At 29.9% G+C, this 20,445-nt stretch overlaps 2 protein-coding genes across 2 annotated transcripts; both read right to left on the bottom strand.

The window, feature by feature from the left end:
• Window positions 1-903: 903 nt before the first annotated feature.
• On the bottom strand, window positions 904-12,426 carry LOC114189488 (uncharacterized). The gene is made up of 3 exons (XM_085666332.1): window positions 11,637-12,426; window positions 11,457-11,591; window positions 904-1,052 (listed from the first exon to the last, which is right to left on the bottom strand). The coding sequence occupies exons 1-3, from the start codon at window positions 12,424-12,426 to the stop codon at window positions 904-906; spliced, it is 1,074 nt and encodes a 357-aa protein (XP_085522458.1).
• LOC146888807 (uncharacterized) lies at window positions 12,427-20,434 on the bottom strand. Its single transcript, XM_085666329.1, has 12 exons — window positions 20,360-20,434; window positions 19,545-19,683; window positions 19,157-19,225; window positions 16,652-16,726; window positions 16,436-16,534; window positions 15,685-15,738; window positions 15,530-15,587; window positions 14,809-15,077; window positions 14,601-14,726; window positions 14,339-14,450; window positions 12,894-13,813; window positions 12,427-12,785 (listed from the first exon to the last, which is right to left on the bottom strand). Exons 1-12 carry the CDS (start codon window positions 20,432-20,434, stop codon window positions 12,427-12,429), a joined length of 2,355 nt encoding a protein of 784 aa, XP_085522455.1.
• Window positions 20,435-20,445: the final 11 nt, after the last annotated feature.

Here is a 20,445-nt window from a genome sequence, read left to right as displayed (position 1 = left end):
TTTAACGAGGCACCCCAAAAAGTATGAATAAAACAAAGGGTTCTTGATTACACGCTCACCTCTTCATCCATCCTTTACATTGTTTTAAGTTCCCCACCCTTACCATAAGTAAGCAGCCTGGGTCGAACATTTGTTATTTAATTTTAAATCGTTTAAGTTTCCCATCCTTACCACAAGTAAGCGGTTTGAGTCGAACACCCTTAACCTAATTTGCAATCGTTTAAGTTCCCCACCCTGCCACAAGTAAGCGGCCTGGGTCGAACACCCTTAACCTAATTTGCAATCATTTTAAGTTCCCCACCCTTACCACAAGTAAGCGGCCTGGGTCGAACACCCTTAACCTAATTTGCAATCGTTTAAGTTCCCCACCCTTACCACAAGTAAGCGGACTGGGTTGAACACCCTTAACCTAATTTGCAATCGTTTAAGTTCCCCACCCTTATCACAAGTAAGCGGCCTGGGTTGAACACCCTTAACCTAATTTGAAATCGTTTAAGTTCTCCACCCTTACCACAAGTAAGCGGCCTGGGTCGAACACCTTTAACCTAATTTGCAATCGTTATAAGTTTCCCACCCTTACCACAAGTAAACGGTCTGGATCGAACACCCTTAACCTAATTTGCAATCGTTTAAGTTCCCCCTTACCACAAGTAAGCGGCCTGACTTGACCACCCTTAACCTAATTTACAATCGTTTAAGTTCCCGACAAATAACGCATACAATAAACGAACTAAGTACATAACATCATTCGAACAAGCGCGTTTCTACTACATGCTATCGTTCACAATCAAACATCAGATATAATCCACAATATGCATCACTTTAACCGACAAAGAAAAATAATGTACCAGTTATTACAAACTTAGAATGAATTGAAAAACAAAAGCATCAAGAAACTTCATCCTAAGTCAGCTCATCACCACCCATCACGACTTCTTCTTCATTCTTCTCGTCCTCAACCGCTGCTTTCTCTCTTTCCCCCTCAGGACTCGACTCAACCTCATTGACAAGTTGTCCATCCACCACGTCCTTATTTACATCTACAATATCGTCTACCAAACAAAAACAATAACGATAATAGGAAAAATATCATAATGAATGATAAAAGGTAATTGAAATTAAACAAAGAGAGTCAACACGTAGAAGAAATTTGTTTCAATTGAAATGCTACCGAACTTCACCTACATTATTGACAAAATTCACTATCATAAATCTTACAACTTGTAGTCTCTTTCTTGCCATTAACTCACTTAAATCAGTTTCTTAATGTGTCTATTGAACAAGAACTCTTAGTTAGTTTCAATTATGGTACAAATTTCTATATAAATAGCATAATTATTATGACTAAATTTCATTAAACATTCAATAATTTAAGACATGTACAATAGTTTCAAAATGAAACAAAAATATTAACAACAATAAAGGTTATGGTCTTAGTAAACACTATAAGGACTAAATACACTATTAATATTTTATTCTAGTTCTTATAAGAAGCATTTCTTCAATTAGGAGATCTTATAAAGTTATAGGGTTTTGTAAACATTTTGATAAGATTATATTATATTTACATATATTCAATTGGTTTATCAGAAATCTTATGTTAAGAGTTATTTCACTTGTCAGTAAACTCTTTACACACTTAATCACTAATTAAATAGATCAAATATAAACAATGATAAAACTTGTTGCTTCAAATTTTGTAATCACGTCAAAGGAATTATGATTTATTGAAACATTAATCACATTCACATATTCATGAGCAATTTTCTCTTACAAAATGTAGCTTATCGTCATTATGATTCATTTTTTCATGGTATACCTTTGACAATTATTGTTTGTCAAGGTAGACGATGGCAACCTAGTCTTACACCCTCGAGTTTATAGTTACATCTTTTAGCCACAAGATTTCTTTCACTATTTTAGTTATAACAATGTATTATTCTTTATTGGTTGACAACACCGTTATGTTATGTAAACTAATATTCCAACTAATAAGAGTACCATATGCACATGTGGTAGATTTTTTGGTGCCTAAACACTCACTATAGTTCGAATCAATAAGTCCTTTTATTAAAGCATCTTTAGCATGTCGTCTAGGACTATAAACTAACATTCTACCAAGCGACTCCTTCAAATATCAAAGAATTCATCGAAGAGCTTGTTGATGAACTCTCCTAAAATTTGACAAGAACCTACTAACAACACTCAACAAGGGCTATGTTAGTGTGAATGCAAACCATTGCATATATCACAGAACAAACAATGTTGGCCTATGGAATTACACTCATATAACTTTATTTCCTAACTATCTTGAAAGATTATACATCACTTAACTTGTAATGTGAAGCAAGAGGCATGGAAACATGTTTGAAGTTTATAATTTGGAAATTTTCAAGGATTTTGTTAAACAAATATCCATCAAACTCTATTTATTTTGATTAAGTGTTATTAAAACAACAAAGCATAATATATATATATATATATATATATATATATAATGTTGTATATTATACATCATATATGTTTCTTTGAGATTCTTTTGATGATTAGATACCATATTAGATAATATGATTGCATATAATACTATATACTAATGTTGTAACTAACAAAAATATTTATGAGCTTATTTTGCACATAAAATTTATTTCATCTTTACCTCCACTAAAAAGATTTCACAAATCCCAAGCCAATGTCAAATATATCCTGAAATATGTGTTAAAGTTGTTTCATGCCAATACACATTTCAATGTGTCCTATATGAACTCTAGTGAGACTATATGCTTTGTATGATCCTATGTTTTTTATTAGTTTGGTTGAAATCTCTCTTAGCAAGGTTTAACAGGTCATGCCAACTATTAAAATGTTTATTAAAAAAGGGATAAAAATTTGATGTTACATTAAGTGCATTTAATTCATCTCTACATGTATGAGTGAACAAATGAAGTTATGGGTCACATAAGTATTTAGGATAAATGGGTTAAAAAATAGGTTTTGTGAAGACATATTTTGAAAGTTTATATGTGTTTGTGAATATGTTCCACCATAGCTAGGATGACCAGCGAGGTTGCTCGGAAGAGCGAGGTGTTCCATCATAGCTAGGGCAATTGCTTGGAAGAGCGATGTGTTCTATCGTAGTGGGGGAGGTTTTCCACCATAGTCGGGGAGGCTAATACGGAAGAGCATTAGGTTCAACCATAATCGGGGAATGTTCCACCATAATCGGGGAGACTGCTCAGAAGAGTGATGATTGTGTCCAATATTTGTTTTATGTATTTGATTTGGTATCTTTGGTTTTTAAATTCTAAAAGTTTGGATTTTGTTTAAAAATGGTTACATTTTTTAAACGAGTTTCATTTTCTTAGTTAGAAATAAGATGTCTGAAAGTGATAATGGGAAAGCTCTGGATAAGAAAAAAAAGTTTTTAAGTCTATCCATTGTGACTCACCTCTCTTTCATAGGAGTCTACTTGGTGAACTTTCATATGTTTTACTTTTAACAAGGAGAAGAATCTCGGAAAAATTTATATTTTTATATGTTTTAGGATTTTATTGTGAACTTATTTTTAGGATTGAGGTTTTACGTTGTTTTGTTAGCTTACCCTTGCATTGGTTTCCACCTACAATGATAGTATTTTATATGATAACAAAAAATTAATAAGTGTAGAGGAGGATGCACAACAGTAAAGGATGAGAGTGAGGCAAGACCACTTGGTTTGTGGAGCAAACTTAGAATTTTATTCCATCATTATTTTATTTTCTTCAATTTCGTGAATTGAATAAAAGTATTCTAATGTAAGACATGAATTCTTTTCCATTTTATTTGAGATTTAAATAAATGGTTAATAATTTTATTTTTAGTAGCGATTTGAGATATTATTATTTGTATAGTTATGTACCCTAGGAAAGTAAAAGAAATGGGGTGTTACATTTTAGAGTCAGATCAATTAGGTCATAGGTGATTTGGGGGGAGTGAGCTCAACATTATTTGTCCGAGTCAAAATGTGTTGTTATGTCTCTATTGTGCATTGATTGTTTGTTATTCAATTATTGAGTTTCTGTTAAGAATCTTAGAATGGCTAGTACATAAAATGATTTGTCTCAATATATTATTGAAGAGTATGTGAAATTTGTATGATTTAGAGATAAATTTTATTATGGTGTTCCTTTAGAATTCTTAAAGTTAGAAAAATAATATGGAAAATTTATTTTCAAGGATGAAAAATTTTATTTGTTTGTAGGAATGTGAGATCCTATAAAATCATAACAAATAGCATTGTGGCACAATTGGTTAAGGTAACCGAAAATGTAATTTTTATGATATCATCAAATTAATTATTATAATAATACTAATAATAACAACAATAATAAAAGATAGAAACTTTGGTGAATATGTATTCAATTAAAGTGGTTACAAATTGAATCCCATAATATTTATCAAATAAAAACAATTAGATAAGTTGGTTTTGGCTCGTGAAAATTGGAGTTGTCATGATTTGTAGCCTTTTATCGTTAATCTCTCTTAGGCTACAAGATTTAGGGGGAATACAACTCTGTAAGTAAGGTAAGAGGCAAGCCACATTTTTAACCTCGAAAGGACGTGTTAGAAACACGAGAAAGAGTGAAGAAAATGTATAGTGGGAGGAAAAATAAAGAGAGAGAAACTAGGGAAGAAGATAAGGCCTTCAAGAGGTGAGGGGAGGTAATTAAAATATATGAATATCCAATAAGTCAAAGAGATGAAATTAGAAGAGCTTATTTAAAATAGGGTTCATATCAAATACAACTTCAAAGCTATCCTTTTTTAATTAGAAACATCCAAGGGGATTTTAATCTAATTGGTTTAAAATGTTTACTTTTTAACTAGAGTATTCCCTGACTATGGTTATCTACTTAGTTCAAAGCCAGATGGTCGTTTTGGTAAGATGTGTTTATTAAATACGATTTTAGATCATGAAAAAAGTTTAATTAAGGAAAAAATGTGCATTTCTCAACCAAATTGGAGATTAGTCCTTACTTACCGAATAATAATGCAATGAAAGCTTGTGAAGACCTATTGAATAAATTTTTGCACATTAATAACATTATAAATGTTCATAGTTTTGAGCAAGTTTGCAATAATCATTTACAACTCAACACGCCTATTGATACAATTTGTTGGCTAGCATTTCAAGTTTGGGCTTTTAAAGACCATGAGAAAACACCATAATCAAGCAATAGAGGTAAGTTTCTTGAGATGATTAAACTTCTAGCATCATATAATGATAAAGTGGCACCAGTTGTGTTAGAAAATGCTCCATATAATGTAAAGTATACTTTTCATCATATTCAAAAAGAAAACTTGCACATTTTTTCTAGAAAAGTAAGAAGTCACACTTGAGTAGAAATTGGAGATACTAAATTTTTCATAATTGTTCATGAAGCACATGATGAATCTAAAAAAGAGCATATGGCTATATTTTTTAGATTTGTAGATAAGGTTGGTAACATAAAAGAACGATTTTTTTGTGTTTCTCTCGAAGCATAATCTTGATGTTTCTGATATTTGCGGGCAAGGGTATGATGTGCTAGTAATATGAGGGGATAATGGAATAGATTGCAAACATTATTTCTTCATTATGTTTATTATTTGCATTATTTTACCCATAAATTGCAACTTGCTTTGGTGGCTACTTCGAGATAGGTTATTCCAATTCATCAATTCTTTTTCCAAATTTGGTTTTTATTGTAAATATTGTGTGTTCCTCTAGGAAATGACATTATGAGTTGCAAGCGGTTGAATTAGATGAAATAACTCAATTGTTAGAAATGTGTGAACTACGAGTTGGTGATACTAATCGGAGCTCACATTTTTGCTCTATTTGTAATATGATGAAGCTATATATAATGCGTTTTGTCTTGTCTTCAAAAAACTATTTTTGATGGATTAACTTATTCTTAAAGGGGTGACATTGATGTTGCATTTAGTATGTTGTCTTCATTTTAGTTTATATTGATTTTACACATGATGAAAAACATTGTGGGAATTACTAATTGTCTTTGTCAAGCTTTGTAGAAACAATCTCAGGATATACTAAATGTATGGATGGTAATGTGGGCTTGGTCCAACGAGCCGACCCATAGGACTGCCAAAAATACGGGGCGGGTCGAGATATTGAACCTGTAGGCCCACTAAAGCCCAGTCCACACGGGCTGGCCCGCGACGCGCATAGGTTGGCCCACGACCTACATAACCTAACACCTTTTACCCTAACTTAATAACAAGTTCATGTTTTGATGTTGTTTATTACACGTGTTTTGATGGTCCAAGGCTTGTTTTATTGGACTATTATGATGTTGTTTATTGGGCTTGTTTTAATGCTCTAGGACCTATTTTATTTGAATCTTTTGATGCTCCAAATATAAAATTATGATGTTCCAAATATTATGGATTGTTTTGATTTGTTATATTGGACTATTTTCATGCTCTAGGTTCATTTTATTAGACTATTTTGATGCTTCAAATATTAAAATTATGATGTCTAGGACTTGTTTTTTTTAAGTCAGGATGCCCAAATACGTGGGCCAACGAGCTGGCCCAAGTGTATATAGGATAGGCCATGTTTTCAAGCCCATAACTTCTCTATGGGGCAGGCTAACCCGACTAGCAATGTGGTGGCCTAATGTAGACCATGCCTAAATAGGTCGGGCCGGTCCACATTTTCATCCCTAACTGAATGTTATGCAATTGGTTTGTTTTATTAAAATTTATATTCAAAAGTTGAGAGAGGACAGTTGGCAAAATTTATTGAAAGGTGTGATATTGTTTTGTGAACAACATGACATTGATATTCCTAATTTTAATTCTACTTATGTTGTAGATGATGGTTGTACAAAAAAAAACCATGTCACTATAAAACATCATTTTAAGGTGAATATATTTTTTGTTGTAGTGGATAAGCAATTTCAAAATTAAATGACAAGTTTAGTGAAAAAACAATGACACTTTTAACTCTAAGCAATGCCTTTGTTCCTAAGGATGCCTATAAAGCTTTTAATATTGAGGATATATGCACCCTTGTGAACAAATATTATCCTTTATATTTTAGCGAGCAAGAGAATATTAATTTAAAATTTCAACTTCAACATTTTATTCTTGATGCTCTTAACCATCCAAAATTAAAAACTTTATTAACCATGCTTGAATGATGTCAATCATTGACAATAATAGGAAAGTCAATGACATTTTATTTGATTAATATTTTAATTCATCTTATTTTAACTCTTCTTGTTTCGACATTTACAATAGAAAGTTTTTTTTTTATAATGAAGATTATAAAAAACAAGATTAAGAAATAAAATGAAAATGAATTTATCGTCGATAATATGATTATTTACTATGAAAAAGAAATAGTTGAAAATCGTAATTTTGATTCAATTGTTATTAATGATTTTAAGAATTTGAAAGAAAAAAACAATATTTTAAATGTGTTATTTTTTTCATAAATGCGATTATATTGATTATCTATTTTTTTCTCTATCAATAATTAAATATAAAATATTAATCAATATTTACCATATATATATATATATATATATATATATATATATATATATATAAAGGAGAAAGGGCGAGAGAATAGGCAACTACATTTTTTACAAAAACACTTTATAGCACATGAATTACCTATTCTTCTTACATAAAATTAGATTATTTGAGTTTTAATAAAAAATGAAATAAAAGAGATTTAAACTTTATTATGAAAACTAAGCTCCAATAATATTACTAGAAAAAAACATTTATTTCCAATTGATACAAACAATGAAATAAAATTTTAAAATGAATTTATTATGTCGAGATAAGAATTTTTCAAGGAAGATAAAATTAAAAAAAAAAATTTGACTTTTCAAAAAATCTAAGACAAGCTTGTGTGCTAGTTAAAAGAAATTAGAGAAGCTACGAGAAAACTTTTATAAATTAATGGCTTAATCATATCCTTGGTTCCCATTTTGGAGATAAAATCTCAATTTGGTACCCTTATTTTTAAAAGTCTCAATTTGGTCCCTTTTTTCATTAAAATGTCTCAAATGTGCTCTTTTTGTTAAGTTGGGCTAGACGGTGTTAACTAAACAATGACATGGCAAGTTGACCAGTGGTAGAATTGTGACGAGGAATAAAGCATAATGACGTGGAAGGGGAAATTTAAAAAAAAATAGTTAAGTTAAATTATGATTAGGGTTTTTAAATGTTGGGGAAATTGGGAATTTTGTCATTCGAACCTTCACTACAACAAAAATTACTTTAGATAACGGCATAAAATTGTGATGTAAATGATAAAAACCGTGGTCTAAAGATTAGACTGCAATTTTTTAGGCGTGGTATAGGTGAGTGTAGCTATAGATAATAGACAACAGTTTTTAGTACGACAATACTTTTAAAACCGTTGCTTAAAATCCTCATAATAGACAACAATTTTTCAGATTGATTTTAGACTTCACCTATATCTTTAGACCACATTTTTACTGGTTTTGCCCACATATTTTAAATCAGCAGTTATATAATCATGGACTTTCATGATATTTATACAACATTTATAAAAATATTGTTTATCATATGTTTAAGCCACATTTATTTAGTCGTTGTCTAATTTAGTGTGGTCTAAACTACAAAATGTTGTAGTGCTTGCAAAGGTTGAGTTTCACCCTCTCCCAGCTTAGAAGAATACTGTATAGAGGCAAGCTAACAGGGAAGATGAGGGGAGGATCCAATCAACTCTGGATAGTGAGGAAGCTATTCCTGGAAATGGGGACTGGGTTGTAAAGGTGGGAATCACTTTCTTTTATAGTGCCAATCTTAGCTGTTCAGCACTTTACAATAAGCAGATTCCTTACAATTTTGTTATACTAGTTTTTTGACCATTATTTTTAATATTGATTATAAATTATAAAATTATAAAAAAAATGTCTACAATTTATTATTAATCTAATGAAAACAATGATATTGTCATATAACAAAGTTCAATAACCATAATTGATGAAGTACACAACTTTGAAGATCAACATTACAAAATTATGCTTAATCTAATCACAACAACAACCATTAACGAACACTTCAACATTTGGTTCAATGAAATCATTGTCTGCTTGAAAGGCAACAATATATCCTTCTTTTAATTCATTTTTAGAACAAAATAGCCTCCAACCTTGACCTATCTTTGTTGAACTTCTCTGTTTGTTCGATATTAGTATTTTGCAATTCACTATAGTTTTAGGCCCTATAAGATAGACATCTTCTACATTCTTCTCTAGAATGAAGTTGGCAAACTTTGATGGCAAATCCTACATGATTCATAAGGTTATTGTTAGTACATTAAGTATTTCAATTTAATTATACTAATAAGGATAAGAAGAAACCAAAAGGAATATACCAAGTGACTTGCTTTGCTTTGATACTTTGTCAATTTCACTGCAAATATAGATCTTGTATTTTGATGACTGATACGGTGCATAAATGTTGTCAAACTCCTTGTTGTACAACCACCTTTAAACACTATGAGGTGAAATAAAGAATTTCCCAAATACTGAAACTGGATGTAAGAATCACTTTGAATGTGATACAAATTTTTTATATTACTCCAACCTTCAATGATCCTTGCGTTATCTGAATCCATGTTATAGCAAAGTGTCAATCGACAACTCCAAATGGCTACAAAATAATGAGGACACTAAATTATTTTTCAACAATAAATAAAGACATTAACAATCTTTTGTCTGCAAGAACACAAACATAAACCAAAACATATATAAGTTATCAACTAACTTATATATAACTTATTTTAAAATTATAATTAAAAAATATGATATTCTAAATGAGAAAAAATAGTTAAATAATTAAATAATAAAATAGAAGTATAAATTATATTATATGTAAACTCAGGTTCATAAAAATAAAATAAAGAAATAATAATTCTTTAAATAAAGAAAAAAAACCAACTGAAATAAAGAAAAAATTTAGAAGATTGAAATAAAGAAACTATGAATCTTTATATATATATATATATATATATATATATATATATATATATATATATATGAAAGGCCAGTACATTAAGTAAATTAACGTTAAAAACGTTAATAAATGTTATTTCATTCACTCAAAAAATAAACTATATTTGATTGTAATTCTACTATAGTAGGGATGAGGATGATACAATTGGAAGACACACCAACAAAATGAAAGTAACAAAATTACACAGCAAAGAAAACATACAACAGCACATGTCAATGCATACTATTAGATCTAAATGTGTTTTTGTGTTAAAATTGAAGACATACCTGAGAGCATATGTAGATGGTGTTGAACTTCCAAAGTATTGTTGTCTAATTTTGGGTTTGCTCGATTTCCATTTTTGTAATTGCAGAAGAAATGGACGTTGAAATGTAGTGGTGGGTGAAAAATGTGGATGCAATAGTAAAGTGAAAGTCGGGAATGGAATGGGAAAGTTTAAGTCAGAATGGAAAACATTATCACGTGCAAACAGTGACAACAAATTTTAAATTTTTATTGGTAACTGGTAGCAAAAGTAACGTAAAACATAAAGTATAGAAGTTTCAGCAAAAGTAACAACAAAATTTAAGAAGTTTCATTCTTTAACATTTATACAATTAAAAGAAATGAAATGCAATTATGTAAATTTAAATGAATGTTGTTTTTTCAGTAACACCCAAGCATATTTATCTACACATTTATTCTTGACAATACAATAGAGCAACAAATAACAATTCAAAATCAACATATATATATATATATATATATATATATATAACGAATATCAGAATCAGTAATGTATTAATATATAAGTAGCTTTACTGGAATCCAATGAAGTAGATCCTGGAAAACAGATGAATATCTAATACAACTATCAAAACATGTATCAATCACTGTATATTATACACTACTAATCTGCATCAATTGTAATGTGCACCAAAAATTGTTGCAGCTTTCCAAAAAAAAAACATGAAATTGTATATGGACCCAAAATATCAGTTAATCTACACCAATTGTAATCTGCATCGAAAAAATGAATTAGAGTTAAATGTACAATAATTGAAAAATTAGAATAATGTTGTTAAAGTAATTTTTATACCTTTATCAAAGATTTTCAAATATTTTTTTGTAAACCACATTTGTAGTTGTAGTGGTTACTTTTCCCTCTTCATCCAAAATTAAGATTTTTAGTGCTTTCTTTGATGTCACTCTAGAAATTGCTACGTACAATTGTCCATGAGTAAAAACTGGGCGAGGAAGATAAAGTCCAACTTTAGAAAGAGTTTGGCCTTGGCTTTTGTTTATTGTCATTGCAAAGCATAGAGATATTGGAAATTGTCTTCTTTGAAATTTGAACAGGATGCTGGAATCAAAAGGTGTCAAGTTCATTCTTGGCATGAAAATTTTGTCAACAACATTTTTCCTGTTATTACCGGCAGAGATAACATTCTTTTCCAGATCATTAACTTGCAACCTTGTACCATTGCAAAGACCATTTGCTTGATCAATGTTTCTTAAAAGCATAATTGGTACGCCAACTTTCAATTTAATCCTATGATTTGGAATTCCTGAACATTTGATATCATTTAGAAACTCTTGAGTAAACCACTCACCTTGAATTTCTTGATCATCATCAGATTGGCAAGGAATATCTGAACTTAAATAAACTTGTTCTTCACCAGGAATCAAAGATAAAATGAAGTCATTTACTTGTTCAACACTATCAATTGTAGGGCAAAGTATAACACCGTCATCAAAGAATCCAGGAGTCATGATATTTTCAATTAGACCACCATAAACAAATTTGACTAAAGAAAGTAAAGGTATTTCACTTTCCTGAATTAGAAGATTTATTGGTATTGAAATGTTTACTTCACCACTTTCATTCAAATTCATAGTTCCATCTCCAATTTTAAGAATCCAATCAGCAAATTCTTTTATATCTTTTGCAGTTTCATTTGAAGCAGCAGTCTTTAACCTCATGTTTTGTGATAGCTTAAGAACTATGCAATATTGCCACAAATTAGAGTAGTTAATTGATGAGTTCACAATATCAAAACTTGATCCCTTTCTTACTACTGGCAAGATTTGTCTAGAATCACCGCCCAAGACAACAACCTTTCCACCAAATGGTTTGTCAGCATTATGTTCATTTGTAGCTCTCATAATGTCTCTCAATGTTCTATCAAAAGCTTGAAAGCATAGCTTATTCATCATAGGAGCTTCATCCCATATTATAAGTTTTGTTTCCATCAATAGTTTAACACGAAGACTTCCTAAATTAATGTTGTAGGTTGATTCATCATTGATTGTTAATGGTATGCAAAAAGTAGAATGAGCAGTTTTACCTCCAAGAAGCAATAAAGATGCAATGCCACTTGAAGCTACATTAAGGGCAATCATTCACGTGGCTCTAATAGCAGCTGACAAAAGTTTCCAGAGATATGTTTTTCCAGTACCACCATAACCATATAAGAAAAAGAAATTCCTTACCTCTGAATTCACTACTGTCATAATTTTGTTATAAACATGTAGTTGCTCATTAGTGACTGGCTGCAATAGAGATTGATGTAGCTTCTCCACTTGTTCTTTATCATAATTCATTTCATCAATAATGAACCTGTTGTGAAATTTGAATGAATTTGAAAGATTAGGTTGAGGAAGGGAACTATAATTTGTTAAAGCTCGCCCATTTGAATTTAGAAGTTCTTGTACTTCTAGGAGACAAAGATTGTGTAAATCATGTTCTTCCATTTGAAAACCTACAAAATAGAACATGTAATCAATAAATAAACATGGAATAAACAATGGAGATTACTTCTATTTAGTACCTGGTATGTTCAAGTCTTTTCTTTTTTGATATAGGATACCATCTGCCAGTAAAGTCCAAGTTGCATCCCAAACAACATTTGGCTTTGACATTGTATTCATGATTAACAAAGCAACAAATAACCTTCTAAGTTGATTTCCAGATGCAAGATGGCTAGCCTCTTTAATGGCATCAATGAATTCTTTATCATCTGTCAATAATCCTAATTCTTGGCAAGCCTCTTGGTATGTGGAGAATGTTTTGTCGTTAATTGTCTTTATACTATCATAATCAATACAACCTTTTTGTTTTGTTAGTAAGAATCTCATGTAGTAGCATTCACCTGATTTTAGAGGAACATATGTTAGTCGACCAATACTATAACCCTGCTTTCTTAGTTTCCATTGTTTTTGTTGAGACATCCAAACAAACTTTGTTGGAAATTCAACATAGGTCAAGTTCCTGCCTTCCTCAAATTTTTTGTTAGCTTTAAACCAAGCTAGAAACATGGTATTCATATTTTCATTCCTTTCCAATACATCATCAATTTGATCATCATCTTTAAACAAAACTGGTTCTTGATCTTGTAAGTGAAAAGTTAAACGTTGAACATTTGGCAATCTATGATGGATATCGAAACGATAAATTCTCCAAACTGCTTCACATGCAAATAAATATCTACAATCATAGTATCTTTTAATCTCATCAACAATACGCATTTCTGTAGATTCATTCTCTTTGTCTGTAATTTTCATTGTTGCTCTATCAGGACCTTTGTTGACATATTTGAACAAATACTTGGTTGAGTTGGATTTGTTGCAATCTTTTGTATTAACATGAGCTTGAAAACGCATTAAGAGAAGAGGACTATAAGGCACGACATTTTCATTACCTAATTTATGTCCATTTTTCAACACAAATAAACCATCATCTCTACGTCTATATATAGGATATCCATCTTCATCAATTGTAGTTGAATGTCTAAATTTTTTAGGAAAAAATTTAGAACACCGACCTTCTTTCATACATGGTGAGTTGAATCTAGCGGCTCCGCACGGACCATGTATCATATATGTTTGAACAACCTTTGAAAGTTTTGGATATAGATCTGGATGAGGAAGTTTAGCAAAGATGACTTGATCTATGTACTTTGCATTTTCTAACTTGTTTGAGTCACTCAACCATAATAATATATGAGCATGTGGCATACCTCTCTTTTGAAATTCAACTGTATACATACCTAAATTTTGAACATAATTATTAGAGAAAACAATTGGCAGTAAGAAGACTAAATTAAGAAAAGTAGTATGGTATACCTGCATTCACTTTGCCAAAGAAATTATTCTTCTTGAAATATGTCATCATTTGGTCTAATTTCATTTTAAAAACTCTGCAAACAATGTCTGGCCTATCTGAAGCAGTTAATCCTCTTGATTTGACAAAATCAAGAATTTCAGGCTAATTTACATTACATGTGATTGTTATAACAAATCTAGATAGCCATACCTCTTACAAATTGTCATAGCATCTTGACAATTATTGAACATGTATCTCATACCACCTGTAAATGAAGCTGGCAAAACAATACGCTTACCAATGGAAGAAGCATCACTTTCACCTTTGTTAACAGCTTATTGTAACCCATTCAGAATATCGGAACGAATGAGGTTTTGATTATTTCGTATGAAAGACAAACTTTGGGCTTCAATCATAGTGTATGTATCCACTAAAAACTGTTGAAACAATCTACGTGAATTTACAACGTTACCAAATTCAACCTTTCTATCTTGTATTCTAAAAGCAATGAATTCTCGTAAAGAAATGCGAATTCTCTTTCTACTTTGTCCATATTTGTGACAATCTCTAACTGGAATATCCTCTTGATAACCACCCTCTTCATATGGGAAAATCAAAGGATATTGCAGAGGAATGAAACATGTGTGTGTTTCATGCAGTCTTGTTAACTGACCAGAAACTTTTGTTGACAATGATGTCCCTTCCTACATCTAAGGTGCTCAAATCACCAATTATCAATGTTGCGACTTCATTTGCTATTGGTGTATTATATACTTTAGGATCCTTAAAGCGATGTCTAAATAACCTCAATTCAAAATCTGATTGTTCATCATCATGTATAAAATCTCTTACTCTTCTGAATGTTTGAGCAAGAACATTGTGTTTGTCAATCATGTTTTTTAACTCTTTAATCAATGATTTATCAAATATGGATTGTTGTGTATCAGACCTGTAAAATTAGAAATTAGTCAATTATATACGCAATGATCGGTAAAACATAAATAAAGTATGTACACATACCCAAATTGACTAATTCTCTTTGTTGTTTCATTTTCTGTGTCATAAATATATAGTTGTGCAAATTTTGGATTTGACCCTTTTTCGGGCAATAAACTTTCAAAGCGATGGTAATTTTGACCACTTAGAATAAATTGAGGAGGACCATATCCATCATTGATTGACAAATGGATCTTAGCACTAATGGATGTAAATGAGAACATGTTGTTGTAAATTCTTATGTAATGTAAGAAATGTTGGCTTGTAGTGTCTTCACCTTTGAACAACTTTTGAAGCAATTGTGGAGGTTTCTTCAACAATGGAAGTTGGACTTTTCCCTTTTGACAACAAAGAGAGAAATCTACTTGTTTTAATCTTTTGCATTTATCAGATCTTTCTTCGTACCACAATTGAGCTTGACAATAAGGACACTCAATTGAACACTCCCCAACATCAACATTTGCTAAGTACATAAACAACATATATTTCATTACTTAAATATCATTTATATTTATATGTACAATATAGTAATATAAAAAGACTAAAAAGTATTGTTGCACCTTGAATTTCAGCTTTTGAATACAAATCAGAGGAGAAATGTCCAATTATGTAATCTGAAAGAAAAAAAAGAATCAATTTTACATAAAGAAACAATAATTATTTATTCTTTAAAATTAACCATTATTGATTACCATCATTTTCATCTTCGTCAGAATTATTTTCAAAATCCAATATCTTTGAAATAGATCTAATAGTATGCTCCCTAGAAAGCTGACAGAATTGTACACATTCAACATATATTGAAATGAATATTAGGAATATGAATTTGTAACAATTAAAGTAATTAAAGTAATCAAATTAATTTTGTTAATATTAGAAATTACCATGACTTTGGTTTTGTTGAACATAAAAATGATTAACAACTTCAGAAAAAGCAGAACAATTCAATGAAGTAAGACTGGAGCTGCTACCAAGAATTTCTTTATCTAACAGTGGTTGTGTATTAAACAGATTCGTTTTCTTTCTTCCACTATGACAATCAAATTGAACCATACCTCCAAGTACATCCATAAATTCATGAACTGAATTCAACATTTATATAAACATGAAATATCAATTGATATATATGATTTTGTAATTCTGATTTTAATTTTATATTGTACTAAAATATATTTATACATTTGAATAACTAAAATAACTTTCAGTTGCATTTGAAAAACTAAAATTAATAAAATATATTCAAGTACTGTGTTTGAACTTTTTCTACTAAGAGAAAAGCATAAAAAAAAGAAATTTAAGTTAGATTTGTACCTGTGTTGTTACTGTTGGTATTGTGCAAAATTGGAGCATTGGTTATCTGAATTGAAGTACAATCCATTCTAGATCCAATGGAGGTAGAACCATGAATTTCTACTAAGAGATGTAGTAATAGTAACATTTAGTATGAAAGGAATGGAAATCAAGATAAATTAATAATAGATATATGATGAATTAGTCATTAACAATTATTATCAGCAATGGTATTACTTTTTTCTGCCAACTTCTGATTCATAATAAGTTTCCTTCTTCTTCGTGCAGCTTTACCATTATTTGGGTCAATGCCTGCAAAATGTAGTTAAATAAATGATTATCAAATGCATTAGAAAGATGAAATAGAAGTAACATGAAACAAAGTGATTATGAAATGATGTCATTTTATTATCCATGTATGTCAATTCAATAATATGCATTAAAGATCATCAATGAGAATAATACGTCTTTAGTGGTAGCATTTGTACTAAATTTGAATGAATTTTAAATTAAATTAACAAACTTACCACACAATATGTCAACTCCAAAAGTGGCTTTCTATTTGTAGATTGAATTCTTTTATCCTACAGGTGTTTATCTTGATTGAGAGATAAAGAGGTTTTGATAGTTGCATCTGGGGTAAAATTTTCTTTCCATACTGGTAGAATTGTTCAAAATTCAGATAAGAACAGAATAGATAAATTTTATTTCAACTAAATTTGTTTACTTTAGTAGCAAAAGCAATGTAACTATGCAACACAAATAATAAACATATTGAAAAATATCAAACTGTAAGTTTTTACAAATTCCATATTTGTGTTAGTGCATTGAATAAATTGGTTGTGGTGCCTTTTTGATATCAATATCTATGAAGGAAATTAAAAATAGATTGACAATAATGTATCCAGTAATAAACGTTTAAGTTGGATCAAATTTATAGTGAATGAAAAAATGATTACCACAATGTCTTAATTGAGAAAAAGGTGTAGTATTAGGAAAAGGAAATACTTCACTATGAATGGATTTTTCCTCATTTGTAACTACAATCAAGAGAACAAAATAAAAATAACATACATGAAGGAAGATTGGTATTTACATCTTTGTTTTTACATCTGAATGTGGATTTCATTGAATTGGATGAGAAACGAATGAAATGAGATACACAAAATGAAGAAAGTTTAAAATGCAATGTCAGAAACATAAATTTATTTAACCTAAGGACTTCATCATGCTATTTGAAATATTTTGTGAGACAATGCTCTTCCTTTTTCTTCTTCCATTTCTTGAATCATTTGAATCCATTTTTTTGTAGTAATGTTCAAAGTGTGCAGAAGTTATGTATTGTATTGTTGTATTATGGTGCTTTACAAATTCAGAATAGGTTGGAAATAAAAAAAGATTAAGATTTAAAATTAATAATACAAAAATAATAACAAACCCAATTAACAATGCACTGTGAAGAAAGTAAAAGCAGAAAGCACAGTAAAAAGCTATGAATAGATGTAGGCACATTTTGATATTTCCATGCACATTCTTCCTGAGGTAGGTAATGTAAGTACAAACTTTTTACACAAAAGAACAAACATTTCATTGATATGGAAATATCAGAACTGAACATATAACTCAATATTTGGAACAACGTACCTTTTCAAAAAGATTTGATCTGCAATGTCCAAATTGATGATTTGCAGACAATGCAATGCTTCAATTCAGAATGTGCATCTGTGCTATATGTCCTTTTTTGGCTAACTCAAAAGTACTATGGTTTGTAATAGTCAACCCTCAAAGTGGACATTTGTTTCTACATTTAGTGTAACATGCAACTAATAAAATATTTGTTTAAAAAGTCATGGCAAACCAAAATAATTTAATTCTTTTGAATTTTAAAAATTTAAATTAACTTCAAAAAAAATTAATTTAAATTACAACACTTGTTAAAGAGTTACAAATAAATTGGATTTTAATTTTTTCAAGGTTACTATATTATTCGAATAAGTTATAGATTACTAAAAAACAATTAAAAGCAATATTGCAACAAAGATTAAAATATTTTTTTTAGAGAAATTAAAATAAGTTTATTCAAATTATTGTGTCATAGGAGAATTTTTTAGTCGAAGATTTCAATTTATATTCAGTTAGTATTTCCAAATATTAGCACTGCAAAATACAATATTTACTTCTTTATTATGACTTCAAACGTTTTTTTAGGAAAATCAATCAAATCTTTTAAGATATTTGAATTCCTCTCATACTCATTTTGAATTATTTTTATTATCAGAATTGAATACTTGTTTTATAAAATAATTATTTAAATAAATATTCTATTACGAAATAAACAAAAACGTAATACATACGTATAATACATATTTTGAAGGATGAAAATAATTAAAATATTAAAGTTGACCATAACTAACTTACGTAAAATAGTTATAGATATGGCTTCTAATTATTAGAAGCAACAAAATTAGGATGGTAAAAGTATTACAAACAAAATAAAAGCACACTACTTTGAAAGTTCTAGAAAAACCATACATAATATCAAAAGTAAACTGAAAAAAAAGTGCAATATTAAAAACTGAATTCTTTTTTGACGTAGACTTTGATCTTCTTCTTTGTCATTTTTTTTGTCAGCTACAAACACAAGAATATCTCCTTCTTTCAACCGATTGAATGTGCAAAAGTCCTTCCATCCCTTCCCAATCTTACTTGACTTATTAGGTGAATTATGGAGCAAAAGCTTACATTGAACAATGAAAGTGTTGTCACGTTCCTGCAATTCCAACCTCCTGAATCTACGTTTACGAACGTAATCTGCAAAATCAGATTATAGGTCCTGAAAAAAGAACTAAATAAGTAACAAAAAAAAATATATAAACAAAATAACATTTAAAACAAAAATATAAAATCACAAAGTTCACCAGATGGTTGGCTTTACATTGAGATTTTGTATATTTCACTCTAAAAAGATGTTTCTTTCGCAACCAAATTAGGTTTGAAAGAAACTTCTGCGCTGTCGATATTGTAGACATGTTGGAGAATACAATGATTTGGACGGTTGAGTTGCCAACATATCTAAATAAAATTTGATGGATATGTTGCAATTTATAAAAAACTCTTAGGCTAGACCAACCATCAGTGAGCACGGGATGATTCACATCCATATTAAAAGTTAACTGATGTTGATTCCCTTGAATATCTTCTACCTGCCAAGCCGGTCCTAATTCTTGACCAAACATAGCAAAAAATATTGGATCAACCTGACCAAACTCCTAATGAGACAAAAAACAAAAAGAAGGGTCAAAAACATCAATAAGACAAATATTAAACTGATCATGAAAGCAAAAAGATTTCAATCAAGGAATAAAAACATGCATGGGTGATGTAAGCAAAAAAAAAATCGAGATAGATGAAACATGAAAAAAAAGTCGTTAATTTGAACGATTATTGAAGAAAGTTGCCATCTTTAGAAAAATCAAAATAGTAAGTAAGATTTGCAACAAAGTAAAAATAAAACTTGTGTTATGAAAGCAAAAAAATGTCGACATACATTAAGAATGCATCAAATCAGAATATGTCATTGATTTGAACAATTATTGAAGAAAGATGACATTTTAATAACCAAAAAACATAAGAAGTAAGATTTACAGCAAAAGTAAAAAAAAAAATGCATGGATGATGAAAGAAAATATAGCTTGACATACATGAAGCATGGAAAACAAAAAGAAAAAGCTGACCTTTGAACGATTATTGAAGAAAGTTTAAATTTTTAGAAAGAAAATCGAGAATAAGTAAGATTGTCAACAAAGTCAAAAAAGAAATGTATGATTTTGAACGAATAAGATGGATGGAAGAGACAATGTGTTACGGATTAAACTTTTGTAAAAAACAAAAAGCAAAGAATTCACAAAGAACATACTTTTTGAACTTTTTGTAAAGTAAACGTACCTGATTATGAACAAAATGAAACATAGTGAACCTTCCTAAAGTTTTTCTGGCAGCCACACTCACAGAAGAATCCATGGAAGTAGGTT

Source organism: Vigna unguiculata, chromosome 1, assembly GCF_037176805.1.
Source record: "Vigna unguiculata cultivar grain cowpea cultivar isolate G323 ecotype 2 chromosome 1, ASM3717680v1, whole genome shotgun sequence".
Classification (NCBI taxonomy): domain Eukaryota; kingdom Viridiplantae; phylum Streptophyta; class Magnoliopsida; order Fabales; family Fabaceae; genus Vigna; species Vigna unguiculata.
The sequence above is the reverse complement of the archived record's forward strand: the minus strand, read 5'-3'. Positions and strand labels throughout refer to the sequence as shown.

Coding starts and splice junctions, on each gene's coding strand:
- LOC114189488 (XM_085666332.1), bottom strand. CDS start 12,426: ATGATTGCCCTTAATGTAGCTTCAAGTGGCATTGCATCTTTATTGCTT. Junction 11,592..11,636: donor TGATGATCAAGAAATTCAAG/GTGAGTGGTTTA, acceptor TCAAATGTTCAG/GAATTCCAAATCATAGGATT. Junction 1,053..11,456: donor AAAGAATGTTATCTCTGCCG/GTAATAACAGGA, acceptor TTTGTTTGGTAG/ACGATATTGTAGATGTAAAT.
- LOC146888807 (XM_085666329.1), bottom strand. CDS start 20,434: ATGGATTCTTCTGTGAGTGTGGCTGCCAGAAAAACTTTAGGAAGGTTC. Junction 15,739..16,435: donor TACCAACAGTAACAACACAG/GTACAAATCTAA, acceptor TTTTTCTTTCAG/ATTACATAATTGGACATTTC. Junction 15,588..15,684: donor TTCAAAAGCTGAAATTCAAG/GTGCAACAATAC, acceptor TTATGTACTTAG/CAAATGTTGATGTTGGGGAG.